The sequence below is a fragment of the Nyctereutes procyonoides genome, unplaced genomic scaffold, assembly GCF_905146905.1.
Source record: "Nyctereutes procyonoides isolate TBG_1078 unplaced genomic scaffold, NYPRO_anot_genome, whole genome shotgun sequence".
Classification (NCBI taxonomy): domain Eukaryota; kingdom Metazoa; phylum Chordata; class Mammalia; order Carnivora; family Canidae; genus Nyctereutes; species Nyctereutes procyonoides.
Window position 1 is genome coordinate 31802165 of NW_026575020.1, and position 25276 is coordinate 31827440.

The 25276-nt window shown below is 59.2% G+C and overlaps 5 protein-coding genes and 4 non-coding genes across 15 annotated transcripts; 6 read left to right on the forward strand and 3 right to left on the reverse strand.

The window, feature by feature from the left end:
- Nucleotides 1-659: 659 nt before the first annotated feature.
- On the reverse strand, nt 660-5462 carry SURF6 (surfeit 6). 2 transcript variants are annotated; one of them, XM_055300500.1, is made up of 5 exons: nt 5282-5462; nt 4036-4272; nt 3399-3487; nt 2071-2268; nt 660-1895 (listed from the first exon to the last, which is right to left on the reverse strand). In XM_055300500.1, exons 1-5 carry the CDS (start codon nt 5373-5375, stop codon nt 1416-1418), a joined length of 1098 nt encoding a protein of 365 aa, XP_055156475.1. In that variant the 5' UTR covers nt 5376-5462; the 3' UTR covers nt 660-1415. The 2 variants fall into 2 exon arrangements, with proteins under 2 accessions (XP_055156475.1, XP_055156559.1); XM_055300584.1 differs by having other exon boundaries at nt 4069-4272; nt 5282-5461.
- Nucleotides 5463-8668: 3206 nt separating this feature from the next.
- MED22 (mediator complex subunit 22) lies at nt 8669-14773 on the reverse strand. Of its 3 annotated transcripts, none has more exons than XM_055325963.1 (5): nt 14710-14773; nt 14213-14354; nt 12753-12833; nt 11818-12026; nt 8669-9411 (listed from the first exon to the last, which is right to left on the reverse strand). In XM_055325963.1, exons 2-5 carry the CDS (start codon nt 14333-14335, stop codon nt 9222-9224), a joined length of 603 nt encoding a protein of 200 aa, XP_055181938.1. In that variant the 5' UTR covers nt 14336-14354; nt 14710-14773; the 3' UTR covers nt 8669-9221. The 3 variants fall into 3 exon arrangements, with proteins under 3 accessions (XP_055181938.1, XP_055181922.1, XP_055181932.1); XM_055325947.1 differs by having other exon boundaries at nt 14615-14759; XM_055325957.1 differs by having other exon boundaries at nt 14663-14748.
- A 111-nt stretch (nt 14774-14884) lies between these two features.
- Nucleotides 14885-17631, forward strand: RPL7A (ribosomal protein L7a). Its single transcript, XM_055325939.1, has 8 exons — nt 14885-14996; nt 15364-15484; nt 15740-15889; nt 16133-16273; nt 16475-16554; nt 16845-16975; nt 17287-17356; nt 17475-17631. Exons 1-8 carry the CDS (start codon nt 14994-14996, stop codon nt 17577-17579), a joined length of 801 nt encoding a protein of 266 aa, XP_055181914.1. The 5' UTR covers nt 14885-14993; the 3' UTR covers nt 17580-17631.
- Nucleotides 15589-15663, forward strand: LOC129518264 (small nucleolar RNA SNORD24). The gene has a single exon (XR_008666157.1). It is a non-coding gene; the product is annotated as a small nucleolar RNA SNORD24 (small nucleolar RNA).
- On the forward strand, nt 16318-16391 carry LOC129518254 (small nucleolar RNA SNORD36). The gene has a single exon (XR_008666154.1). It is a non-coding gene; the product is annotated as a small nucleolar RNA SNORD36 (small nucleolar RNA).
- On the forward strand, nt 16706-16775 carry LOC129518261 (small nucleolar RNA SNORD36). Its single transcript, XR_008666156.1, has one exon. It is a non-coding gene; the product is annotated as a small nucleolar RNA SNORD36 (small nucleolar RNA).
- LOC129518257 (small nucleolar RNA SNORD36) lies at nt 17124-17190 on the forward strand. Its single transcript, XR_008666155.1, has one exon. It is a non-coding gene; the product is annotated as a small nucleolar RNA SNORD36 (small nucleolar RNA).
- A 243-nt stretch (nt 17632-17874) lies between the features above and the next one.
- On the reverse strand, nt 17875-20912 carry LOC129510035 (surfeit locus protein 1). 4 transcript variants are annotated; one of them, XM_055325932.1, is made up of 8 exons: nt 20783-20912; nt 20319-20452; nt 20156-20238; nt 19460-19651; nt 18697-18769; nt 18452-18614; nt 18129-18210; nt 17875-18038 (listed from the first exon to the last, which is right to left on the reverse strand). In XM_055325932.1, exons 1-8 carry the CDS (start codon nt 20862-20864, stop codon nt 18017-18019), a joined length of 831 nt encoding a protein of 276 aa, XP_055181907.1. In that variant the 5' UTR covers nt 20865-20912; the 3' UTR covers nt 17875-18016. The 4 variants fall into 4 exon arrangements, with proteins under 4 accessions (XP_055181907.1, XP_055181905.1, XP_055181909.1 ...); XM_055325930.1 differs by having other exon boundaries at nt 17875-18055; XM_055325934.1 differs by having other exon boundaries at nt 18445-18614.
- A 561-nt stretch (nt 20913-21473) lies between these two features.
- SURF2 (surfeit 2) lies at nt 21474-24965 on the forward strand. Its single transcript, XM_055324062.1, has 6 exons — nt 21474-21603; nt 21691-21845; nt 22338-22441; nt 23920-24108; nt 24281-24447; nt 24860-24965. The coding sequence occupies exons 1-6, from the start codon at nt 21526-21528 to the stop codon at nt 24941-24943; spliced, it is 777 nt and encodes a 258-aa protein (XP_055180037.1). The 5' UTR covers nt 21474-21525; the 3' UTR covers nt 24944-24965.
- The last annotated feature ends 311 nt before the right edge of the window (nt 24966-25276 follow it).

Consider the following 25276-nt stretch of genomic DNA (forward strand, 5'->3'; position numbering starts at 1 on the left):
CAACATGCTTGGGGACACAGGTTCCTTCAACCGGAAAACTTGCTTCACAGACCAGGCCATCAGTTCTGGTAGCTGACCCAGATGCTCGCGGAGAGCCTGAACCTCATTTCCAGACACCCAGTGTCGTTAGATCAAGCTTATCGGTCCCACCTAGACCTCTCATCAGTACCAGAATCCTGTCTGGTGTTTCTTGGCCTAAGATGGGTGTCAGAAATCTCCCACTTCTGTTTGTGAGTGGGTTTCTAGGGGCAGCCTTGCAGCTCCATGACTGGGGGCACAGAGTCCCCCCATTACACCGTGATGCTCTTTACCCTCCTCAGTGTGGCTCATCCTCACCTCCAGCACGGCCACACTGAGCCCTTCCCTCACTGGAGCTCAGTCAAAAGTTATCAAGGATTTACTGAAAAGTGATTCACAAGCCACGAAATCCACACCAGCCCCCTGCCGGTCTTGTACGTCTGCAGTGGTTTTGCTGCTGGCAGGTATGCGTGGATTTCCACCACCTCACTGGGCATCTTCCATAGCCTCGCTGAGTCCTAGCTTCTATCCCTCCTCATCTCCTGCCTTCTCCTGGACTGACACCCTCCCACCCACCCCACCTCTCCCTTCCTCCCAGCGTAGCGTATACTGTGCCCATCTTCCAGGAGACAACTTCCCCCTCCCAGAAAATGTATTTATTTTAAAATGAGAGACAGCAAGAGCAGGAAAAGCAAGAGGGAGAGTAAGAGAATTTCAAACAGATTCCAGACTGAGGATAGAGCCGGACATGGGGCTCGATCTGAGGATCCTGAGATCAGGACCTGAGCCAAAACCAGGAGTCAGGCCTGAGTCCCTCAGGCAACCCCCACCCCCAACCCAGTAGGCACCTGAACATTTTTCATGCACATGTTTACCTTAAGCTCTAATTCTTGCTCCTCTTACAAGTCAGCTCAGGATGATTCCCTCCCAGTCTCAGCCAAGGTCAGCTCCACCCTCTGCCAGTCCCATGAGGCCCATTCCACCTCTGCCTCAGGGTACAGCAGTTCTGAGTTTCCTCCCTTCCAGGTGAGTTTTGGACTGACATGGGCAGTTCCAAAGGCCATTCTTTCCCAGCTTATGCCAACATGGTGGGGAAGAAGGGCCAGTGACATGCCCCCCAGAGCCCTCGGAGCCTCCACTCATCCCTCACCCTGCAAACATCCGGGGAGCTTTACAACCTCCTAAGAGAAGGCTGGACCCCGGGCCCAGTCACAGCTTTCCGGGCTCTGGAGGATCCAGGCCTCCATTCTCAGCAGCACTCCTTCTTTAACACATACGAGCTGAGCCCTGAGAACCCACTGGCAAGGTGAGCCGACGGAGCTCCTGCTCAGTGTCCCAGGATGTGGGAGGGCAGTCCCAGGTCAGGGGCGTGGTCTGGGTACCCGGGCTGCAGGCCCTCACGCCAGGCCAGCCCGCTCCAGGTCCTGGGGAAGGATGCGGCCCTTCCTGTGGGCCTTCTCCAGGCGCTGCTCGGCCCGGGCCGCCTTTTTCTTGCGCAGGTTCTGCCGCCGCTTATCCTGCCGTCGCTGCATCTTCTCCACCACGTGGGCGGTACGCTTCTCCCACTTGCGCTTGCGCTGGGCGCGCCGCTTCTCCTTGCGCTTCAGGGCCTCCTGCAGCAGGTGCTCATTGTCTCGGATGCGCACGCCCTCGGCCTTGTACAGCAGGTTGGTCCACTTCATCTTACTTTCAAGCTCCCGAGCCTTCCCTTCGTCCTGGTCCCGCAGCTCGTCCAGCCGAGCCTGCCGTGCCTGAAGGCGCTCCAGCAGCTGCCGGTAGTTCTTGCCCGTCAGCGGCGTCAGGTTCCCCTTCAGCTTCTGCCTCTTCTCCTTCCGGCGCTGGGCCTTGCTGCTGGCTTGCTCCTCAGTCACCTCCACCTCAGGAGCAAGGGTTGCAACCCCAGTGAATTACAGCTTTTCAGAACCTTTCCCATGAATGTTCCCGAGCACCCCTGTGGGCAGGCACTGCTGCCACTCCACTTTGCAGATGGGCAACCACAGGCTAGAACCACATGGCCAGCTGGGGGAAAGCCAGAGTCCCCATGCCCCTCACCTTGTTGAAGAGCAGCCCTGACTGTGCCTCCTCAGGGGGTGGCTCGTGGGGCTCATGGGACGGCTCAGCAACCTCTGCAGCCTGTGCCACCTTCTCCTTTGCCCTCAGCTCCTTTCGCTTTCTCTTTTTCCGGTCCCGCTCCTGTTTCCTCCGCCGTCTCTTCTCCAAGGCGGCAGGAGACAGCTCCGTGGCGCGGCCCTGGAGAGGAAAGGAAGAACTCAAGCCTAAGGTCCTCCCAACTTGGGGCCCCAGAATCTGGGATGAGGAATCAGGGCAGAAAAGCAGGTAGGAGATTGCTGTGCAGGACATAGTGCCCACTGACTTCAGTGCTTGCCTGTGAAACCATCTATTGCCCAGAATGCAAGGGACCCACAAATAAGAACCAGAGCTTCCAGTTCCTAGGGACTTACATCACACTAGGACACTTTAGCAGCATAGCGACTGTAACTTCCTAAAGCTCCAACAGATGACATATCCTGCATCATTCTATAGATGAAAAGCACAAGCTTAGCAAAGGCCACCAACTGGAATGTAGCATCAGGTCAGAATGACTCAGTGCCCGTGCTGACCACAGCAGCGTTCTGCTAGTGACATGTCTGACCTCTGCTCTCTCACTGATGGCCTTTTCTTCTGGAGGCAAACAAGAAAACCCTGGACCAAGGTGACCCAGACCTGTGTGTAGGAAGGCCAGGCCTGGAGCCTGGACTACCCCTTGGGAACGACCTCCTAGCTTGGCCCATGGCAGCACACAAAGAAGGTAGGGGACCATCCCCACACAGTCAGAGGCTCAGGGGACATCCCCTGGGAAAAGGCAGGTGATGGCTGACCAGGAGGACTACACCACTAGCAGAAAAGGCCCAGGCTGGTTCAGGTCTGTGCTCCCCGTGGAGGTCTTCTCTCCGGCCCTCGCCTACCTCACAAGGCTGTCATGACACTTCTGGGGACCCAAGGGCTGCCCGGTGGGGTGTTCAGCAAAGGGAGCTTCCCACTTCCCAGGGAGAGGAGGCTGAGCCTCTCTCCAAGGGCACAAGGAATCTGCAGCTCAGCACAGATCATACAAGGTGGGTAAACCTGGGAACAGACGCCCCCGTGAGATGCTGCAAACCACACCTTATCTCCTGCTGATCGAAGCTGCTAAGGCCCTCGCAGGACCCACTACAGGGGTGGCAGTGGCAGCTGAGGCCTCTCCCACCAGCCCCACTAATGGCTGGCCGAGCTGGGAACAAACCCCACAGAGAGCAGCAAGGCACCTTCTCCTCCAAACAGAGCAGGGAAACCACCCTAATAAACCACACTGCTCCCCACAACCCAGAGGCCTCCCGGGTCACCTGATGCCGGGCCTCCTGAATTTTTTCATGTAGCCGCTGTCGCACAACCTCCAAGGCAAAGAGAGAGTCAGGCTCTGTAACCAGGGCATCTACAAGGAAGAAAATCGACAGCTGAGAAGACACCCCCTCCTTGCCTCCTGTTCCTCTACCTAAGGCCCAGCTTCAAAGCCTGAACCTCCCACCACTACCACCACCAGGTGGCCACTCATAGACCTGCAGGGCAGCTTCAGTAAGTTCTACTCCACCTCTTCAAGCTGGACTGGCCCCCAGGACAGCCACCAGAACAGAACACCCCCGTGTGGTATGACAAGGCACTTCCTATGGGGCAAGCCAAACCCATCTCTCATTTCTTCCAACTTCTGCAACCTGGGTTTCCCTACATCTCCCCACAGGTCAGCTCTCACGAATTCCCTTGAGACATGTGCAGGCAATGAGGTTCCTCGGGGAAAACTGCTCCAGGTCCTCAGGGGGACATGACCTTGCCCCTCACCAGACCCAGTTGCCAAATGGCCTGGAACCATCCACCCTCAGAGCCCCTGGGGTCTGTCCCTGGAAAGCTCACTCTCTGGGAAATCTCAAGCTACCCTAGTGTGCCTGGCACAGTGTTTTCTTATGATTGCGAGGACCACATTTTCACCTGATCTCAGCTGGCCCTGCCCGACATCCCCACCTGCTGGGGATCCCGTGGAGCTGAAGGCGTCGTCCTCCTTGGCTACTGCTGGCTTTCCAGCCCTGGAAGCTGGGGGAGACTTCTCCTCCAGGGCCTGGGACTTAGGCTCCACAGCCTTCTCCTCCCGCCTCTGGGATTTCTTCTGCGCCGTCTTCCTCTTCTTCTTGGGGGGCCCAGCAGCTTCAGAGCTTCGAGGTTTACTGGCTGAAATACAAAATTAGAAAGGGTTGCTGTCCCAAGTTTTGTGACCCGTTTAACTGGCAAAAAAAAAAAAAAAATCTCGTAAAAGCTCGAATCCCCAGAATAGGCTGAGAATGAATCAGGAAGGAGGACCCAGAGACCCTTATCCATAGAGCTCAGACCCACAAACCCTAGAAGACCGGCCACACATATCAAAACCCTGAAAAATCAACATCCACATGACCCAGCAGTCTGCTTGTGAGAATCCATCCGTGGTGTGCATGAAGCCGTGGCCTCTGGGATTTTTATTACAACGTTTTCTGAGGGAAAAACTAGGCAAACCCAAGAAAACCTAAATACCCACCTACAAGAGCAGCGTAAGGCACTGCTACCTGACAAAGTGCTGTGCGCCCATAAAAAAAGAATGACACGAGCTTTCGTTCTAACAGGTTAAGTAACATTTATGTTTAAGGACGCAAACGAGTACACAAAAAGCATTTTCAAACGTAAGACACGCTTGTAGGAAAAACACAAACCTAAATGGTTACCAACTGCTTAAATAACTCGCTTAATTTTCGAACTCCGAACTCCGTCTACGGATTACGTTCGCTTTTTGCGTGAGAACAGGAGTCCGTCCTCTCTCCGCCGCTGCCCCCCGCGCCCCCCTCCCGCCCAGGCAGCACCCACACGCCCCAGCCCCGGGGGGCAGCTTCCGTCCCACCTGCTCGTGGGCCGGCCTCCCCGCCAGCCCTGCCCCTGGCCCTGCCCCTGCCCCGCAAGCACCCCCGTCCCCGCAGGAGGCACCGTGTTCCCCGCTTCTCCCACCGCTGCCCGCTCACGGGGCCCCCTCCTCGAGCCCCGCAGGAGCTGCCGGCCGGGGAGCAGTCCGCGGCAACTCTCACCGTCCCTCGTCTGTGCCCCTAAGCAGGAGGCTGCGGGGCGGGGGGGGGGGCGTCCGCGCTGCCGCAGCCGGGGTAGCCCCCGCCCCCCGAAGCCCTCCCAGGCCCGACCGCGACCGCGGGCTGCGCGTTACCGGACGTGCGCTTCTGCGGCTCCAGGCTGGGCTGGGAGCAGATTTTCCTGGCCAGGCCCTGCAGGTAGGCGTCCTTGGCGAGCAGCGAAGACATGCCGGCGGGTCCGGGGACGCGACCAGGGTACCGCGCCGCCCTCGCCCCTCCGGCCGCGCGGGAAGCCGCGCGTGCGCAGGCACCGCCGGCCGAGCGCCGAGCCGCCGGCGCGTGGTGCTCGACTAGTCCGGCCTGGCTCCGCCGGAAGAGGCGCGCGGGGCCAGGCGCAAAGCATTGTGGGAGGGAGCTGGGGGTCCCGCCCCTGCCCGCCGCGCTCCGCGCGGTGCCGCGTACGCCGTCGGCGCTCGGGACGTGGCGGCGCCGGGACGGCCGGCGGCGCTTCCGGGGGCTCGGGTCCCGCGGAATCCGGCGAGGGCGTGTCGGCTCGTAGGGGGCCGCGCGCCGGTGTCGGCAGCGGAGCGCCAGGGTGCGGCCGCGTGCTGAGCGCGGCACGGCCAGGGCGAGTCGGAGAGTGCTCAGGGGAAAGGCTGGGGGGCGCCGGGCGACCCCCGTCCGTGCCCCGGCGCTGCCCGCGCCCTCCCTGCAGCGCCCCGAGGGTCGGGCGGGCCCCGCGCGCCGGCGCCCCGCTGCGTGGCGGTGACGGGCCCCGACACCTTCGGAGCCTTTCGAGGTCGCCTCGGAGACCGCGACGTTCGTGGGGGGGGGGCGGGGGCTCGGGTCTGGGTTACAGGGTTGCGGGGAGGTCTTACCTGAAGCCCCGGCCTGACTTCGCGGCCTAGCCTCCGCTGTGGGTGACGCTTGGCGGAGAGGGTGGCCCCTGCCTTCCCGCACGGCTCCGGTGCCCCAGCCCGACCTCTGGAGCAAACCCCTGGGCCAGAGCGCGCCCTCTCCGGCGCTGCCAGTTTCAACCGCCAAAGCCAGGGGCGCCGAGGGACCGGGATGCGGGAAGGTACAGGAATGCCGGCCCTCTTTCAGGGCGACTCTGGCCCGCACCACAAGGCAGGCTTCCCCGTACTGCGTCACCACCTCCAGGGAGGCCCTTGAGGCTTTGCTGAGGTCTTTGCTGGACGGGGTGACACGTGCCAGCAGAACTGCCGCACCGCAGGGAGGGAACAGTGGAGTTCCAGGAGCAAGTCTAGATTTATGGCCCTTATTAAGTTGCGTCTTCTGTGAGAGTTGCCTGGAGGGTCTAACCAGCTGATCCTACCTCCTCCCTGAAATCCCGTTCCCAGAGGACTCCAGGGACCCCAAAGGACAGGCCTTCCTCCTTCCCCCCTCTCTCCTCTTTGAGCCTCATTTGCTTTTTCTGTCAACTCAGTGCAGTGACCCCTTTCAGGGCCCGTGACCTGGTGCTGATGATTCCCCTGAACTCCACGCATCTCCATAGGTATGTAGAGAAGAGAGGTCTCCGCCGCCGCCCCGCCCCCCCCCCCCCCCCCCCGGGCCTCCTGCCACTGCCTCCCATGTGTCAGTTAAGGCCGCCATATGCTTGGAGGCACACAGGTCAGACCTGGAGCCACCTTGCCTCCTCCTCTCATTCCCCACATCTAGTCCTTGAGCAAATCCTGTTGGCTCTCCCTTAAAAGTATATGCAGGGGGCGTCTGATTTTTAGTTTCGGCTCAGATCATGATCGGGGTCCGAAGATCTAATCCCACATCAGGCTACCTGCTCAGGGAGAACTCAGCTTCCTCTCTCTGCCCCTCCCCCTGCTCATGCAGTCTCTCTCTCTCTCTCCCTCTCTCTCTAAAATGAGTGAATAAGTCTTTTTATAAAATAAAATTTTATTTTTAAATAAAAATGAAACCCCAAAAGTATATCTGGAACTGTATCTAGTCCCAGCCCAGACCACCACCTTGATCCTGTTCTAGATTTCAAGAGACTATAAGAAATAATAAGTAAATGCAATGCAAAATAAAAATAAGTATAAAAGAAAACAGCTGGAGAACTGGGTAAGTTAGAATGTGTCATGATCCTAGAGGATATTATGGAGCAATTAGTCATTTTGGGCCTGATGCTGACATCGGGCCATGAAGAATGTTGGTCTTAGGCAAGCTGGCAGGTATTTAGAGGTGAGGTGTTATGAGGCATGCGGCTGACGTTCAGGTGGTTTTTAGAAGTGAGAGCAAGTAAAGATGCAAAAGATGAATCCAGGAAAGTGTCTCTGTGGGTGTTCTTTATGCAACCTTTATGCCTTCGCCAGGGGTTTGGATGGTCTCAGAATAAAACACGGGATACAAAGGGTATGACTGAGGACCACTCATGGTTTAGCAACATGGAGGCCACTGGGTACCTTAATACATGTAGCTCGGCCAGAGTCCTGGAGACCAAACCTGCCGGAAGCAGGCTCAAGGGAGAGTTGAAAATGGTCCATGAGTCCAGTGGGTTCTGCTTCCAGGGACATGGGCTGGAGAGGAGGAGGTGGCAAAGAGCTACCTTGCTTTAGGATGAGGAAAACCGTTTCATTTTCCAATGGGAACAGTATCCCGAGCCCAGGAGAGCGTCACACCAATGGTCCAGAGATCTTGCCCCTCAGGTGTTTAGAAATTGAAAACAGTAGAAACGCCATCAGGTTTGGTCCAGTCCTTCCAGCCTTTTCCTCACAAGGGCTTCCACTGGTTGCATTTCCTTTTAATTTGTTAGCAGCAATTAAGGTTTGTCGGAAAGAGATCACCTGTTTTCTCGACGGAAAAACAACTTCCCCAGGCCGTCCCAGAAAACCAGAGCCAGGGCCGGGTTCCATGTTCCCACCTGTGGGATGCCTCTGCCTGGCTATAGGGGGTGGGGGAATCTGTGGGACCCAACATAACTCAGCTTGTGTCCCTCCCTGCCCTTGAAGCTGGATTGTGGGCTGTCCCCCCCTCCCCCACATAGCCACTGAGAGAAGGCATGCCAGTGATGGCACAGGGTTGAAGTCCCAGTTCTGCTGGTGTTGGCACTGCAGCACCTGGCCTAGCACCCCCTGTGGGTCGAGTCCTGACTTCTGCTGCTTCATCTCCCAGCTGGGTGACTGCAGACACAACACTTCAACCCCTTCCCAGCCTGCAGCCACTCCTCCCAATAGTGCAGGGGACTCCAGGGGCAGTGAGGGCTTGCTGGGACCATGGGTACAGGCACCTGGATCTTTTAATGTGAAGGAGAGGCAGTTTTTCACTTGCCAGATATTCAAGACCTAGATCCCAGGCAGTTCTAGGCAATGGCAATGCAGCCACAACCCCAAACTGGCCAAGTCCCTGCTCACCCAGAGCCCCTATGGGGGGGAGGGGGGAGGACAGGCTTCCCTGGAGCCCAAGGCTGTCCAGGCTGAGCCTGAAAGCTGCTCTCCCGACAGTCACTAGGAAACCAAGGGTGGTCCAAGAGACCCAGGACTAGGAACAAAGAGCCAACCAACACAAAAGGGCAGTGCTGCTTTTATTCAACGGTCTCATCACAAAGGTACCAGAACATATACGGCAGAATTAGAAGGTCCCTGTCCTAGCTTCTGTGAGAAGGGCACCATCCCTCTCCCTGTCACAGCCCCCACAGGGACAGTCCGCTTGTGTAGGGACCCTTGGGACAAGGCAGCAGGTGGGGCTTTGCATGGGAGGCCTGCCCTAGACAGGGAGTCTGGAGTTGGCTAATACTGTCCACTCAGAGCACCAACTGCAGCTTTTAAAACAGCAGGACATCCTCCTGCCCCACTACTAGGGCCTCCCAGGACACACTGGCCAGGAAGCTTCTGCCCAGCAGGCCAGGAGGGCTGTGAACAGAGGTGACCACTTAGGGTGGTGGGCCACCTTGGCAACGGCCCTGGGGGGACTCATCCTCCCCAACACTCCTGGCAGGGGGCTGTCCCTGGGCAAAGTCCCCAAGGAGGCAGGCCACCACGGCTCCCCAAAGGGAGGCAAGGCTGAAGGGGTCACCAGCCTTAAGAACCTAGGGGCGTGGGGAGGGGAGCCCTGGGAAGCTCAGGCGTGCTCCGTGGGCCCAGGGCCACTGGCATGGGAGTGGACAGGGGCTGCAGCCTGTAGGGGGCCAGCGCTGGGCTCCGGGGACGCCAGCACGGGGGCCGAGAGGCCATCCGCAGAGTCTGTGTCCGGGTCCAGCCTCCAGTACGCTTCGCACAGAGGCAGGTCATTAGCTTCGCAAAGACTTGAGCTTTTCCACCACCAGAAACCCAGGGAGAGACAGGAGCAGGCAGGGCGGGGGCAGGGGCAGGGGAAGCAAGATAGAAGCAGAGTTAAGGAAAGAGACCACACCCCAAACTTGCCTTCCCCTCCTCTGGGTTGGCCTGGCTGCGGGTGGGTAGGTGGGGCTGCCCTTGCTTCAGGGTCCTCAAGGGGAGGCCCTTCCAGGACCAGCCACCAGCAGGCTGTGTGATCCTCCCAGCAGTCTCCTCCCGCTGACCAGCCAGGAGTGCTCCCCCACTGGGGGCCACAGGGCTGAGCCCACCGAGCCGCCACCTCCCACCCCGGCTCCAGATGCTCTTGCAGGCCCCGGACACCAGTGTCCAGAGCTCGCTAGGGTCTCTCCACAGTCACTATACTTCGCAAAGATCCCAAGAGCAGACCCGGTCTTCTTTTTGGATTCTCTGGCCAGCAGGGACTCTGCCTGAATGGGGTGACAGAACCAGAAGCCCTGGCATTCCCTTCTGCACCACTGGACCAGCTGTGTGGCCTCCAGCAGGCTCAGAGTCCCCTTGAACTCAGTCTCCCCACCTCTAACATGGGGTCGGCAGTGTTGGCCTCCCTGGGCATGGGAGGAACCTGGGTGAGGATGCAGGTGATGGGCGTGGCTCACTAGGGCCATCAAGGGGTGGCTAGAGCACAGAGGTCCCACACCTATCTGACCTGCCCCTCATCCTACCCCACCCCTCACTCCCTCCTTTGCTCCTGCCCTCAGCACTTTGGGCCCAGAGTGGCATCCCAAGGAGAGCAGAGGGCAAGAGACAGAGAAAGAGCAAGTCGTGAGCAGAGAGCAGGCGAGCGTGGACACGGGCATGCAGGGCATGGCAGTCTGTGTCGGGGGCTTTCGCGGAGGAGCACACAGCCTGCCAGCTGTGACTCAGCTGAGCCCTGGCCTTACACAGGTCTTTACCATTAGGGAGGAACTCAGCCTCCCGAGGCACCGGGGGCAGCAAGGAACCCCTTTGAATGAACCAGAGACCGACAGGGCAGGACGTGGGAAGCCTGGCACTTGGGCCCCTGGGTTCCCTGCAGTCCTGTCCAAGTGACTTTCGGCAGGTCCCTCAGGCCACCCCTAACCCAGGCCGCAACATCAAGAGGCAGGGCTGAAATGTTGTCCGTAACCACTTAGTACACAAGCCCAGCCCTGGAGGCAGCAGGAAACAAACACAGGGACGTGAGGGTACTCTGCAAAATGCAGTGGGGCTGTGAGCCATGTCCCTGGCGACACAGACACCCCCCAACCCCCACCCCCAGGGACCCACCCAGGGCCCTTCTCTGAAGGCCTGGTGTGCGTGAGGTGCTTCCGCATGTCTACTGAGCTGATAGGCACCAGGCACCAAGGGTGGCCCCAGAATTTCTGAAAGGTCTAGAACCACTCCAGTTGGAAAGTGGCACTGTCCCTTCCCACAGAGGCCAAGAAAGCCAGGGACAGTGAGGGCTGGTATTGAGTACAGGGCAGGGAAACCAAGGCCCAGACCACAGACCAGCCTGGGGCAGCTGGTCTCCGTGGGGCAGAAAGGAGCATCTGAAAGCCACCACAGGAGGAACAGGTTTGTCTGAGCAAGGGCACGCGGGTCACTGACTCTGTGTGAATTGAGACTTGACTTGGGGACAGAGGTGCAAGGCCTCCTGGTCTCCAGCCTGTTCCCGCATGTAAATCACACCTGGACTCTGATTCCTCTGGACTCCTTGAGATCATACAACTCCAGTTTCAGGATTCAAAGTGGTGCACGTGGGCTGGGGAGACAGGTCTTGCCGCTACCCCTGGGGCCCGGCATGGGCCTAATGTGTAGGAAGGCTCTGGTTTGCGAACCAGGCTGAACTGAACAGGAACTCAGTAGTGCAGGCACTCCAGGCCCAGCTTTCGAAGCCATCCTCTGCTCTGGATCCCCCTTGCCCCCACCGCTGCAATGTGGGCCCTGACATACACTGAAGGTTTGGTGATACCCAGTTGGAACTATATCCCTAGGCAACAACTAGTGTCCTGCACATCCTGGACACGAACCCGGGCTGCCAAGAGAAGCTAGCCCAGGCCTGGCTGGAATGTTTAAATCTTGATAAAAAGCTAAGAAAAGCACACAGGCCCTGAGTGAGACAGTCAGCAGCCCCAGCCGGGAGGGATGCTGGCTCTGCGCTCCCTTCTTGGGCTCAGCCCACCCATCCCCTGAAGTTCTGTGATTTTCATCCCGCTGCCCCGGGCCTGGTAGTCGGTGTAAATTGTCCATCAATCACTCTGACCACGAGCTCTGCTCTGAAACCAGAGCAGGCGTCTGTGCTGCCACGACCAGGAAGGGTTTGCAAAAACAGGGCCTTCGGGGCTGCAGGCCGGGCCCGGGCCCACAGGTGTGCTCTGCGCAGGGTCCAGCCCTATCTGTACCTGGACGAGTAATACTCCTCCTCCAGCTCGTACAGGTCGATGGAGATCTCGTCCCGCAGGGCGATGAGCTTCCGGTCACATTCCTCCTGCAGGGCTCGCAGCTGCTGGTTGCGCTGGTCGATGGCCTCATTCACCGATGGGAAGTCATTGAGGATGAGGAACTGCTTGAGGTCAGACACCAGCTTCATCAGGGACTCACCGGCTCGGACCTGCGGCCATCAGAACCAGGGCAGACGTGGGTGGGGAGCCACAAGCGGCCCTGCCTCCATTTCCTTGTCTGTAAAGTGGGACTACAGCGATGACGGGGTCATTGTAGGAAATAAGAACTGAAAGTGAGCCACGGGGGACAGGGTCCATGGCACGGCCCTGACGGCATGACACGCTCCCCAGTCCCTCCCCTCACACTGGCTGCTGCTCCACGAGGCGCTGACCTCCCATTTCAGGTTATGCAGGTACATGGCCTGCTTCTCAAAGCCTCAAACCCCAAGATAAAACTACTGTCCTGCTGAACTCCTGCCCCTGCGCTTCCTGGGGGCAGTGTGCAAGCCAGGTGGGCAGGATATCTCCAGGGCTTCTCTCCTATGCATCTTCACCTGTGGGCATTAATCTATGACAACATTTGGCTGACATGCCTGTTCTGTGACCTCAGAACGGATTAAAACCCACATCGTGTTTTGTTCGGCAATGTGCTTTTGCTCTCACAATGAATCTCCGGGAGCCTTCTGGTCAGCAAGACAGGATCAACCTCTTTCCAACCAGTGCACAGCACTCTCCGTGATGGATGCAGCGACAGTCTGCCACCCCTTGCACAGCTGCCAGGCAGCCCCCCGCCTGGGAAGAGTCTCCTGAGAAGTAGTTTGCCCCCCACCCAGGAAGCCCCAGTGGGACCATGAGGCTTGCACAGCTGGGGCTGTGCCCCCCACCTAGTGACTCACGATGTTGGCAGCTCGAACGTGCATCTCGTAATTATCCTGCTCGCCCTGAGTGGCTCTCGACACTTGCGTCTCGTCCTCGATCTGAAGGGCGAACAAAAAAGCCCAGAATTGGCAGGTGCCCCAGCCCGCAGGTCACTGGGCGGCTGCAGCACACCCACACCCGCTGCCTCTCATCCCCTTTGCCTTCTCTGCCAGGCCCTGTTGGCCAGACCTTGGACAGCCTTCAGCCTCGTGCCTACTAGTTCTGTCCTTAGGAGCTAAGGGGCACCTTCACCAGAAAGATGGGTGTCCATGTACCCTGACTGCGGTGCCACAGCCAAGGAGGTCTAGGTCTCTTTTAGAGCCCTGTTCAGTATCAAACCAGGTCACTAACTCAGACGCTCGATAAATTACTGAATGCAGGAAGGCTCGTTGTATCTCTTTTAAGCAACCATCTACCAAGTTCCTCCAGGGTGCTGGGCACCATAGTCAGCGCTTGACCGTCGTTACCTATCTCACGGGTTTGTCGCAGAAGCCTGGAGTGCCGTCCTGGGTTTCCAGGGTGCAAACCTGAGTTAGGGACAGCACAGAGGGTGCACTCAAGGCATTTCCGACAGTAAACGGAGGAACCAGAAGCACTGCCTGGCCTGTCTCGTCCAAAGTGCAGGCTATTCAGGCTCCATCCAGCCTGTCCATGGGGACAGGGCTTCCACAGGGGGCCTTGCCAGGCTGGGCTGGGGGCAGGGCACTTTAAAGTGAGGAGTTGGACTTCCTGGGTTCAAATCCTGGCTCTGCTGGCTATTCGCAGAATGACCTTGGCGAATTACTAAGTCTGAGCCTTAGTTTCCACTTTTAAACACGGAGACAAGAAGTGCCTGCCCCACAGAGCTCCTGTGAAGGTTAAACGCATAATATACGCTAGTCCTAGCCCTCACAACAGAGCACGGTGAACACACGCTTAATACAGGCTAGCTTTCTTCATCACGGTGCTACCCGGCCTTCTGAGGTCTACAGCGGCTCAAGATCCACCCGCACCTGGTGCAGCGCAGCCCCGCAGGTCTGCCTGGTGCAGCCCCGCAGGTTGGCCCGACCCCACCCAGACACCTGGAGGGGCCTTCCCAGCTTTTCTCCCTGATGGCCCTTGGGCAAAAGGCGCCTTGGCCCGCATCAGGCCGCAGGTAACCACTTTACACAAAGTCACCCAGTCACCAGAAGGGCCTTAGGATGCAGGGAAACCAAGGCACGGAGTCCACTCCCCCCGAGGTCCATGCGGCTGGTAGGTGGTGCGGCACATGGAAGCCTGGCCATCTCACCGCAGCGGGTAACCAACCGGCTGGTTCGGTCCCCGGGTGACCTGTTGCCGCGGGGTGGGGGGAGCAAGGCCCTGGCCGCGTCGCTCACTGCTGCTCCGCACCGCCGGCACGCACTCACCCCATCCCATCCTGTCTCGGAAGGGCGGGAGCCGGCCCACCCGCCCCTACCTTGGCGGTCTTGATGATCTCGGTGAAGTTGTCCATGATGGACTTGACGTCGTCCTTGAGCCGCTTGTTGTAGGACTGCAGCAGCGTCTCCTTGCTCTGCGGCAGGGCTCTCTGCTGGGCCATGGCCGGGCCTGGGCGGCACCTGCGGGCCGGAGTCCGGCGTGAGCGGAGCCACCCCCAGCCGCCGCCCTCCGTGCCCCCGCCTCAGCAGAGACTCGGTCTCGGGGAGCCCCGTCCCGGCCAGCACACCGTGCGGCCGTGGGCACACGCACGGGCCGGCGCCCTGGGCCAGCGAGCGTCGGCCGGAGGCCCGCAGACGCCCACCCGCGCCGCCCCGGGGCCCGCTCGCTCCGCACAGGCTGACCCCGCGCCCGCGCCCGCGCCCGCGCCCCGCCGACCCACCCAGCTCGCGGCCTGGGAGCCACTAGGCAGCGGGGCAGGGAGGCTCACACCCGAGAGGAGACGGCGACCCCGCCCCGACGCGCCGACGTCCCCACCTACTCCGCGGAGCCCGGGGTGGCCCGGCGGGACGCAGGCGGGAGGCGGGAGGCGCACGAGCGCGCGCCCCTCCCCGGAAGTCCCGGCTTCCCGCCGGCTCAGACCGGCCGCGGCTACCGCGCTAGGCGCCGCCTCCTGCGGGGGCGGCGTGAGTGGGTAGGCGAGAGCGGTCCTGTCGCTTTAAATCCGAAATCCCGCGCGGGCTCCAGTTCTCGCGATCTCCAAGGTCGCCTACATATCGCCCACAATTCCCTTTTCTTTCTCTCTTCTCCGGCAAGCCAAGATGGTGAGTGGTCTCGGCTTTCATTGTGTCGGCGCCGAGTCCGGCTTCTATCCGCCGCCATCCTCCTCGGGGCGTGGCCGTGCGGGGGTCCCTCCACCGCCGGGCGCTAGGGGAGCCCCCCGGGGCCTGGCAGGGAGGCGCTGGGCCGTGTGTAACCCCGACGGCTGCCTCCGGGAGTGCGGGCGAGGGCCGGGCGGGAGCGCAGCGCGCAATGCGGGGCTCCTCGGGCGCGCGCGCTTCCGAGTCCGGGGCGGCCGCGGCTGCCGGGCTCACGTCGAGGTGTTGAGCGCCTGACGGCTGGCAGCCTGCGCGGGGCCCCGCACGGCGAGGCGCGGGCCAGGGCTGACTGGGTCCCTCCCTTCTCGCCCAGCCGAAAGGGAAGAAGGCGAAGGGGAAGAAGGTGGCCCCGGCCCCTGCCGTGGTGAAGAAGCAGGAGGCCAAGAAGGTGGTCAACCCCCTGTTCGAGAAGAGGCCTAAGAACTTCGGCATCGGTGAGTGCGGCCGGGGCGGGAGGCGGCCGCCTGGAGAGCAGCGGAGGGGTGGGAGCCCGTCCCTCCGCCGGGGCGGGGCGGGGCGCGGCGCTCCCCGGTGTGCGTGCAGATGATGTGAAGGAATATTTGCTATCCGAGAGATGGTGATGACGCTTGAAACCACCAAGATCGCTGATGCACCCGCGTCCTCGGGGGGCCCTACCGGCAGCGCCGCCGGAGCTTGAGCCGCCCCGACCCGTGTTGCCCTCCCCTCAGGACAGGACATCCAGCCCAAGAGGGACCTCACCCGCTTTGTCAAGTGGCCGCGCTACATCCGGCTGCAGCGCCAGAGGGCCATCCTGTATAAACGTCTCAAGGTGCCTCCGGCCATCAACCAGTTCACCCAGGCCTTGGACCGCCAAACAGGTGAGCTGCTGTGGACAAAACCTCCTGGACGGGGTGGTGACACGGCTGGACCCGCAGATGTTTGGGGGGCGGTGGGCATTTTCGAGTACGTTGGGTTATCATAACTTAGGAAACCTCTAGCTCATGGGATGTGAGGGTAGGAGGTGGTGCCGCTGAAGGGATCACTACAGACAGTGGCCTAGCGTGAGGTCAGGTGGCACAGACCAGAGCCTAAAACACAAACCTAAACCGTGATTTTTCCAGCTACACAACTGCTTAAGCTGGCCCACAAGTACAGACCAGAGACCAAGCAGGAGAAGAAGCAGAGGCTGTTGGCCCGGGCCGAGAAGAAAGCTGCGGGCAAAGGGGATGTCCCCACTAAGAGGCCGCCTGTCCTTCGAGCTGGTGAGTGGGCCCCTTCTCCACGGGTGAGTGGTGGGGCCGGCTGTTGACAATGATGCAGGAATTTCTTCACCTGGAATCTCTGTGAAGAGTAAAATCGAGCTTTTTAACCCTGAGTCACAGCCGGGCCCAGAGTAGTAGGATGGCTTTTGTGAACAGAGCAGCCCCCACGGACTGCTCAGGCTAATGGGTTCTGTGTCCTAGGGGTTAACACTGTCACCACCTTGGTGGAAAACAAGAAGGCTCAGCTGGTAGTGATAGCCCACGATGTGGATCCCATTGAGGTACGTCGAAGTATCCACTATCGAGCCTAGGTTGGGTCTTTATGTTGGTATCAGGAAGGCTAAAGCTGAATGTTGTCTGGCATGTTGGGCCAAGGTGGGGTGACTGCTTTCTATGGAGGACGGTACTGACGAGGGATCCGCGTGATAGCCATTACAATGATGTGGATTTCTTACTGAATTAAACCTTGAAGTGTATATCCAGGAGTTTAATCCTCAGCACTTGTTACAGAGTTAGGTTTTAAATTACCGTTTTGGTCAAAATACACTCTAGAGCTAACTCTGTCTTCCAGCTGGTTGTCTTCCTGCCTGCCCTGTGTCGTAAGATGGGGGTTCCTTACTGCATTATCAAGGGGAAGGCCAGGCTGGGGCGTCTGGTCCACAGGAAGACCTGCACCACTGTCGCCTTCACACAGGTTAACTCGTAAGTATGCAAGATGGCTCCAAACTCCCAACAGCCAGTGGAGGTCAGGGACCCCCCACACACACACCCAGTTCCTTTAATTCCTTTAGGATTTTACCCTAAAGATCAAACATCATACTTTTCTAAAGGAGTGTGTCTATCTAAATCTTTGCCAATGATGGTTACGAATTTCTTCACCTGAACCAGCCATGTGGTCATACTGTATCTGAGGCAAAGGGCTTGTTGGGTCAGCAAATCCTCCCTGGTTTTTGGAAGGTAACTGAGAAGAGAAGCTAATGACCCAGATTTTCCCCTAACCCCTGCCTTTTTAGGGAAGACAAGGGAGCTCTGGCTAAGCTGGTAGAAGCCATCAGGACCAATTACAATGACAGATACGATGAGGTAAGTCATTGGTGAGAGGACTGGGGCTGACTGCCCTCCTAAGCACTCCAGTAGGAGATTGCATGAGCTAGCGTAGTGGGAGCCTCGACGGCCGATGCTGACCCCTCTGTCTTTGCAGATCCGCCGCCACTGGGGAGGCAACGTCCTGGGTCCGAAGTCAGTGGCTCGCATCGCCAAGCTGGAAAAAGCAAAGGCTAAAGAACTGGCCACCAAGCTGGGCTAAGTGGACGCTGTTGAATTTTCTGTACATAAAAGTAATAAAAGGTTCTCTTTCAGTGAGTGTCAGTGGGTATTTGGGGTTGAATATACTTGATCTTGTTACGGTAAGTTAGAGTTGTTTAAAATCCAGGATTTGTATTTGGTGCAGGGCGGGAGTTAGGGGAAGAAGACATGCTATGTGGGGGGGGGGGGGCAATGGTTCTGAACAAGCAGCTCACCCACACATTGGTACATGGTACTTGAACCCACTGATTATGATCACAGATTGCTGCATAGGTAGAAAAGGCAGGCACGGCATGTGTACTGTATGGATTTATTCATACCGCTCATACCTAACCCACATAAATCATATAAAAAGAAATCTGTGACTTAGTGATTATTCAGGAGAGGAGCGGAGCTACTTCAGTAGATCATACACCAGGAGTCCGACGTAGGAATTTCTTAAACCATAGGTAGGATGTAGCTGCACAGAGGCCATACCTTGGGTTGAAGAGATGAGCAGTCAAGAGTTTAGAAGGGGAAGAGGAGGGAGCAGCCAGAGGCGGGGACTTACCAGGTGAGGATGTACTGCATGTGTTCATTCCTCAGCGTGACTCGCGTTTGCCCTCCAATGGGTCCCCCGGGGACTGTGCTCTCTGCAAAGACAGTGGATTTAGTGTCCACAATCCCTAGGGCAGTTTGGTCAGCTGTCTCTATGGGGCCTTCCAGAGCTCTTTCTAGCTGTCAAATTCAGTGAGGCCTTGGACCTGTAACTAGACCCTGTGGCCTCCTTTCCTTAGTGCCCACCAGACACTCCTCCCACACGCTAAAATGCAGGCAGCAGGAAGTAACAGCCATGTCCAGGGCTGAAAGGAAGGCAGGCCGCTCACAACGTACGGAAGTCTGCATCGATGAAGATGGGGTCTGCGCCGGTGAGCCTGGCCATTGCCTCCAGGTCCCGGTAATGCCAGTGGTTCCTTTCTGGGTTGTTCTCTGGGACGAAGGGCTTCCTGGTTTCTGTCAGCCTCACCATCCCAACTACGTCCACTTCTCCCTCGACCTACAAAGGAAACCAAGACTGTTCTCCAGGGCTGGCGGTTTCTAGACAGCCCTGCTTACAAGGGAAGGTTCAGGCTCCTCACCTGGCCTCTCTGCCGTGTATCAGGATTCACTTTCTTCCTGGGGACAAACCCTCTGTTGACCAGGATGGTGACTCTGGAATAAACAGAAGTATGCTTTCAGGGCAGGAAAGGATCTTTGAATAAAGATTATCGCTGGTCATCCCTATGAGAACAAGGATGGTGTCTGAGATGGTTTAAGACAAGGCTAGCCTGCAGGTACATCACTGGGAAGGTCTTCCTTTCTCATGCAGGTGTGCCCCCCGCCCCCCATCTCCACTTCCCTGTGCCTCAGCCACTGCAACAGCAAGGTTTCAGATAGCAGCTTCTCTGTGAAGAGCAGCTGCCTTCTGGACCTGCCTGTGGGGTTGCAGAGACCCTCCCACACCTGAAGCCAGGAAATTGCTCTGGCTGAGCTCACAGTGCCCCCTTGCTGGACAGGTCGTTTCCCTGGACTGCCCTCCCCCTCCTGACTCCATTTGTGGCCCAAGTGGGCACCTGGGAACCCTTCCCTGATTCCACCCGAGTGAGAGTTTGGTTCCTTTCCTTTCCCTTCCCTCAGTCCTCACACGAGCCCCCACCTCGTACTGCACTATGACCATTTAGTGTGTTGGCCAAGGTGGCCAATTTCATTTGCTTCAGAGTTTCATGCAGATGAATGATTCAGGAAGAACTGAAATGAATGGGCTTAGCGAAGTCAAGTACTAATTCCAAACTCTTAAGGAAACTGAAACTTCTGGGTCTCAGATTTCCCCAAGGTTGCTTCATCCCTGCATGTCCCACTCACCCCAGGTCAGTGCAGTGAAAGGGGGTAATGACATAGGCACCACTCTCAGGCGAGGAAGAGAGACGGCCGGCCTCCCGGGCCTCCCTGGCTGGGTCCACCATGGTCCGAGGCATCATGTACAGCTCCTTGGAGTGGTCGAAGTGCCCCCTGACCTTCACTGGCCTGTACTCCAGATTTTTCAGTTCCATTGGGCTACATGGGAGTGGGGAGAAGTGAGGCTGAGGCGAAGCAAGTTTTGGCAGGACATTCAAACCCTTCCAGGCCTGCACACTATTACAAATACAGCACACACGTCTGCTCCCCTGAATGGGAAGCTCTGTGGACTGTTGCTCCAAGAGAGTGCATTGAAACGAGGGGTAGACACTGTAGAATCATTTGCAGCACTCTTTCAAGATAATGCTCTGATGTTAAGACATGACATGAGGGTACACTCTGCCCTCCTTCACCCATCAGGTAAGAGTCACTGCTATAGGGGGTCCATCAGCACTGTGGGGGATGCCTCAGGTACAATGCATCTCAAAAAAAAAAAAAAAAAGTAAAATCCAGGATCAAAGATATTTTTCTAAGTTTGTCAGGACACCCAGTAAGGTAACTTGTTTTAGGGGCTCCCATGTGAGGGTCAGGACTACAAGCAGAAGCCAGGCCCCCACTGCTGACCAAGTGAGACCAGTTGCAGGTGGGCAGCTGCACACTCACTCTGCTGGCAGAGGGATGGGCTCAGCCATAACTCGAGACTCCAGCTCTGCTATCAGCTGCAGCTTCCACTTTCGACGCTGGACCTGTGGGAACAGTACAAACCCGAGCAGATGGCAGCAAGGGCAAAAGTTCAGAGCCGCCAGAGCTAGAAGTCAGGCTTTACCTGCCATGTCCCCAGGCCAAAGGCTGTCACAGGAATGAGAAGCAGGAACCACTGGAGGAAGGAGTCTTCTTGGGCTTCTGTGGCAGGTGCTTCAGCTGCAGAACTGCCACACCTGCTTGGCCTCCAGGCCAACCCTGGGAAGTTCAACACCACAGGCCCAGGGTCAGAAACCCTTGACAAATAGAACGGGAGCAGCCAATCCCTCAAGGAGACGCCACTACTACTGCCAGACAGTAAACAGGCCACAGCCTGTGGCCAGGAGCCAACCAGTGACACCTGCGTCCAGCCCAGCTTCTAAACTGGGGTCACACGCTGCACACTCGGTGTTGTTTACTGACTGAATAAACACGGCCTGGGGCTTAGTCCTGCTGTGCCACCAGCTGTGACCCCGGGTAACCCCCGTAACCACCTGCGCCTTTTACACAACAATACTCTGCGATGTACTCCATCGCACTAAGACGCACCCGCGCAGAGACAGAACCGTGAAAACCCGGGATAGCGGCTCACGGCGCGCAGCGCTCGAACACCTTCCTTTCCACTGCTCATAAGCCTAAAGCTGGAACAACGTACTCAGAAAGCGTATTTTAGTTGTCGGAGTGTGAGTCTCAAGGCAGTAACACGGGCTTTGTGGAAGGTTAAAAAAAAAAAAAAAAAAAAAGGCTGCAGCGGGCTGACGAGCACCCTTCCCCCTCGCGCGGCGCCCCGCTCCCGGCTGTCGGTGCTCGCGCAGCCCGCAGGCCGCGGGTCCCAGGCTCCCGGCCTTCAAACCCCATCAGGCGCTGGAAGGGGGCAGCTCCGAGCTCCCCTCAAGGCCGCGGCCCCGGGACAGAGCGGAGGACGGGAGCGGGGCCGGCTCTTCCCGGTCGCCCGGGGCACCCGCGAGCCAGTCCTCTCACCTGGGCGCAGGGGGACCGCAAGGACGCTCCTCCTGACCGCGCGGGGCGGGCCCTGCGGAGACCGGGACACAGGCTGAGCTCCCCAAGCCGGGACGCTGGCCCCCAGCCCGCCCGACGCGCCCGCGCCGCTCACCCGCCCCGCCGCCGCCGCCGCCGCCGCCGCCGCCCGCAGCCCCAGCCACCGCCCCGCCGCCGCCATCGCCCGCCGGCACTTCCGGGCCGCGAGGCATCTGCTTCCGGGGCACCGCCGAGCCCCGCCCCCGGCCCACGGTCCACGCGGTGCGAGCGGCGCCCGCCTCCGGGACTGAGCCATGGGCGAGCCTCCGGCCGACGTGCGCGCCTTCCTGCGCCAGCACCCGAGTCTGCGGCTGGAGCCCGGCGCGCACAAGGTCCGCGGGCCCGGGGGGAGGCGCCGCGCCGCGCCGCGCGGCCGCCCCGGGCCCCCCTGACCCCCTCGCCCGCCCTCCTGCCCGCAGGTCAAGTGCGTCCTCACCGGCCACGAGCTGCCCTGCCGTCTGCCGGAGCTCGAGGTCTACACCCGCGGCAAGAAATACCGGCGGCTGGTCCGCGCCGCCCCGGCCTTCGACTACGCGGAGTTCGAGCCGCACATCGTGCCCAGCACCAAGAACCCGTACGTGCGCGGGGCCGCTGCGGGCGGGGCTCCGAGGGGGACGTGCCCACCGGCGTGTGTTACCGACGACAGCCGACAGCCGACAGCCGACAGCGCGGGGAGGCTGGGCCCCTCCCTGCGGCCTGTTTGCTTCTCGTGGGGCCGAGGTCTGCCCCTTCAGGTTCTGAGTGGGGCCAGTTTCACATACTTAGCGAGGACTTTGGTGTAGCCGCCGCTGTTTGCGGACAGGGGCTGAAAGGAAGAGGGCGGTGGTGGCTGCCGCTTCGCGCTCGGCCGGGCGGGCCGCCGAGTCTTCCCCGCATCCCCTGGAGCAGGGGCGGGCTGCTGAGGCTGGCCAGGCCTGGGTTCCAGGCCAACCGCGGGAGGTCACAGCCCGGCGGACCGGTGCTTGCCCACCTCGACTGCAGAGGGGACCGCCCTGCTGCCCAGGCCCCATCCTAGACCTTTGCTGTCAGGCTGGCTGAGATCCTCATGACTGTCCCTGTCCCCCAGGCACCAGCTGTTCTGCAAACTCACCCTGCGGCACATCAACAAGTCCCCAGAGCATGTGCTGAGGCACACCCAGGGCCAGCGGTACCAGAGAGCCCTGTGTGAATGTAAGTAGCCGTGGGTGGACACGGCCTGCTCTCTCCTCCAGGACAAGCGCCCTTGGAAGGCAGCAGCAGCGTCTCAGTCACCCACTGGCAGCCGCTGGTGGTACCCTGGGCCCAGCCCAGGAGAGGCATGGGGCTGGAGGTGGGGATAAAGCAGGCGGTGGGCCCCGAGGTCGCTGCAGGCTGGTGACTGCTACGTGCTGTGAAGGACGGGTGCCGAGGGCTGTCCGTGGGGAGTAGAGGCAGGGATTCAGCCAAGGTCAGAAGAACCCTTGGCTGCCGGAGCTCCTGAAGGATGGCCTCCATGCCACCATGCAAGGGGAGGTCAGTCAGCAAGGGAGGTGGAGACGACCACAGGGGGTCTTGGAGGCCATGGCCTGGACCACGGGAGGTGGAGATGCATTGAAAGGACTGAAGCAGGGCTGTGGCACCACCAGTGTGGGCAGGGAAGATGTGGACAGGCAGAACTGTCTGTGGCTAGAATCAGTAGGTGAGGGAGTGAGGTTAGAAGTCACCTGGATTCCTCAATTCCTGGCTCAAGATCTGCGGTTTGGAAAGTGGCATCTGGATAAGAGATCCCCTGAGGAAATGAAGTGTTCCTTTCAACCTATGTCGGGGGACGGTGGCTATTGAAGTCGGGCCAGTGCTCGGAGGGTGCACATCACCAACACGGAGCGAAGGAAGAAGGGATGGGGCTGGGTCTGAGCACAAAGGAGTCCAGAAGGGTGAGGAGCCAGGTGGAGGGGTCGGGGGCAGAGGTTTTAGGAGTGCTGGGACGACCAGGGGCTTTGGGGACAGACACAGAGACAGGATAAGGAAGAGAACTCTGAAGGCGGGGTTTCTCCCAGGAAGAAACGAGGCACAGTCTTCACCTCAGGACAGTAGTGAGGGATGTTGTGGATAGCTGAGAAGCAGGCATCCTATGCAGGTGCAGAGCCTGAGGGCTGCTTGGTGTGGGCGGGAAGGGGGGCCTGGGTTTCCCCACAGGCTAGAGTCATCCTATGTTGGGGTATGTGGTTCATAGGACCAGCGGCTAGGAGTGCAGAGAGGAGACCCGGGTGCAGAGCCCAGTGGCCACAAGGCCCTGTGGGGCAGAGGTAAGGCAGAGGATATGTCCTTGGAGGAGGGCAGAAGCAGACATCAGAGACCAGGGGGCCCAGTCCCCTCCCTCCTCTCTGAGGGGGCTGCATGGACAGGAGCCATGCCCACACAGGGCAGGGTTCAGAAGCCAGGCTGGTCGGTGCCACCCTGCTCCTCATCTCAGCTCAATCTGGATCTGCCACACTGAGCTCCTGGCCTCCCCGAGTCCTCTACATGGGACCTTGTGGCTTCGGTGTGGGGGCCCAGCCACCCTCCCTGGGGCTCCTGAGGCCAGGCAAGGGTTTGGGGGGTTCAGTGCTCAAGGCCCCACTCCTGCGTAGCCCCGCACTGGAGGACAGGGGCAGGCACAGAACCAGGCAGTGTGCTGGTCTGTCTTCCAGATGAAAAGTGTCAGAAGCAGGGTGTGGAATATGTGCCCGCCTGCCTCCTGCACAAGAGAAGGAGGAGGGAAGCCCAGATGGACGGCACTGGGCCACCTCACTCAAGAGAAGCCTTCTGGGAACCTGCATCCAGCGAGGACGATGCAGCTGCCAGTGACAGTGATGACAGCATGACAGACCTGTACCCGCGTAAGTGGGACTGCCCCCCCACCCCCCTTCCTGCAGATTTGGGTCCTGGCTGTCTGGTTTATGCCTCCGTCTGTCCCACCTCGAGTCCTGGGCCCTGGCCTGCCGCCCCCTGCTCAGCCCTGTGCAGACGGTGAAGCTAAGCTGAAATTGCCCGTCCCTCCATGCCTTCCAGCCGAGTTGTTCACCAGAAAGGACCTGGGAAGGACTGAGCCTGGCGACAGCACCAGTGACTTTTTGACAGAAGATGAGGACGGGAAGCCGAGGCTCACACCAGGGAAGGGCCCTGGGGACAGAGAAGAGATGGAAGTGGCCCAGGCACTAGTTCACAAGCGTGGGAAGGTGAGTGTCACCTCCGGGGCTGCTGGTGTGGCAGCAGCTTCCTCTGGGGATAGCTTTCCATTTCCTTAAAAAAATTTTTTTTAAAGAACCTTGTTCTTGCCAACAAAGTGCCAAGCTAACAGTTTGTAAGTAAAACAGGAGCCAGGGCCGCTCTGCCCTGACATGTGGGGGCTGCTTCCGGCTGAGGGAAGGACTTATTTCCCTTTGCCATCGCCAGTGCCATCATCCGTGATAGCTGAGCAGAGCAAAGCCGGGCTCAAGGAAGTTGGGGACGCGGGGGTGCCGGGAGGCCAGCAGCAGAGGAGAATGGCCACAGAGAGCTGGCCTGTCTCTGCGGCCGGGTGTCCCCATGGGGCCCTTTCCTCTCTGACGGGAAAGGCTCATGACCTGGAACCCTCTGTTCGTGTTCCAGAAGCAGTTGAGTTTGTCAAAGAAGAAGTTCAAAAGTCATCATCGTAAAGCTAAGAGCTTCAGCTCTCTTAAACACTGTGGTTAATAAACGGCTGCTGGAGAAAGCACATGTAGAGAGCCTGAGAGTCCTTCAGACACTCGACCCCGTGTTCCTCTTCATCGTCTGCGGTGCATCCTCTCAGCTGCTGGGGTGTCCCAGGCCCTTCTCCATCCACTCCATGTTGGTGGGCTGAGGGTCTGGCCCCCAGGCTCAGGGGCACACTCCCAGTCCCCAAGAAACAGCAGGGACCCCAAGGGAAGAATTACGTGTGGACATGGCTTCTAAGTGGTCCTCAGTGAAGCCTAGGGGTCCGTCAGGCTCACTCAGCGTCTGAGGAGAGGCCTGGCGAGGCCTCACCCCAGCTGGACAACACCAGAG

Excerpts from the sequence above, each read along its gene's own strand:
- SURF6 (XM_055300500.1), bottom strand. The coding sequence starts at position 5,375 with ATGTCTTCGCTGCTCGCCAAGGACGCCTACCTGCAGGGCCTGGCCAGG. Across the intron at positions 3,488-4,035 it reads GCAGGGCCAGCTGAGATCAG|ATGCCCTGGTTACAGAGCCT; the intron begins GTGAAAATGTGG and ends TCTTCCTTGTAG. Across the intron at positions 2,269-3,398 it reads TTCAGGAGGCCCGGCATCAG|GGCCGCGCCACGGAGCTGTC; the intron begins GTGACCCGGGAG and ends TTTCCTCTCCAG.
- MED22 (XM_055325963.1), bottom strand. The coding sequence starts at position 14,335 with ATGGCCCAGCAGAGAGCCCTGCCGCAGAGCAAGGAGACGCTGCTGCAG. Across the intron at positions 12,834-14,212 it reads AGATCATCAAGACCGCCAAG|ATCGAGGACGAGACGCAAGT; the intron begins GTAGGGGCGGGT and ends TTCGCCCTTCAG. Across the intron at positions 12,027-12,752 it reads ACGTTCGAGCTGCCAACATC|GTCCGAGCCGGTGAGTCCCT; the intron begins GTGAGTCACTAG and ends TGATGGCCGCAG.
- RPL7A (XM_055325939.1), top strand. Across the intron at positions 15,485-15,739 it reads GCCTAAGAACTTCGGCATCG|GACAGGACATCCAGCCCAAG; the intron begins GTGAGTGCGGCC and ends CCCTCCCCTCAG. Across the intron at positions 15,890-16,132 it reads GGCCTTGGACCGCCAAACAG|CTACACAACTGCTTAAGCTG; the intron begins GTGAGCTGCTGT and ends TGATTTTTCCAG.
- LOC129510035 (XM_055325930.1), bottom strand. The coding sequence starts at position 20,864 with ATGAGCAGTGGAAAGGAAGGTGTTCGAGCGCTGCGCGCCGTGAGCCGC. Across the intron at positions 20,239-20,318 it reads TTGGCCTGGGGACATGGCAG|GTCCAGCGTCGAAAGTGGAA; the intron begins GTAAAGCCTGAC and ends CTGTTCCCACAG. Across the intron at positions 18,770-19,459 it reads TTTCACTGCACTGACCTGGG|AGTCACCATCCTGGTCAACA; the intron begins GTGAGTGGGACA and ends TGTTTATTCCAG.
- SURF2 (XM_055324062.1), top strand. The coding sequence starts at position 21,526 with ATGGGCGAGCCTCCGGCCGACGTGCGCGCCTTCCTGCGCCAGCACCCG. Across the intron at positions 21,846-22,337 it reads GTGCCCAGCACCAAGAACCC|GCACCAGCTGTTCTGCAAAC; the intron begins GTACGTGCGCGG and ends CCTGTCCCCCAG. Across the intron at positions 22,442-23,919 it reads CCAGAGAGCCCTGTGTGAAT|ATGAAAAGTGTCAGAAGCAG; the intron begins GTAAGTAGCCGT and ends TCTGTCTTCCAG.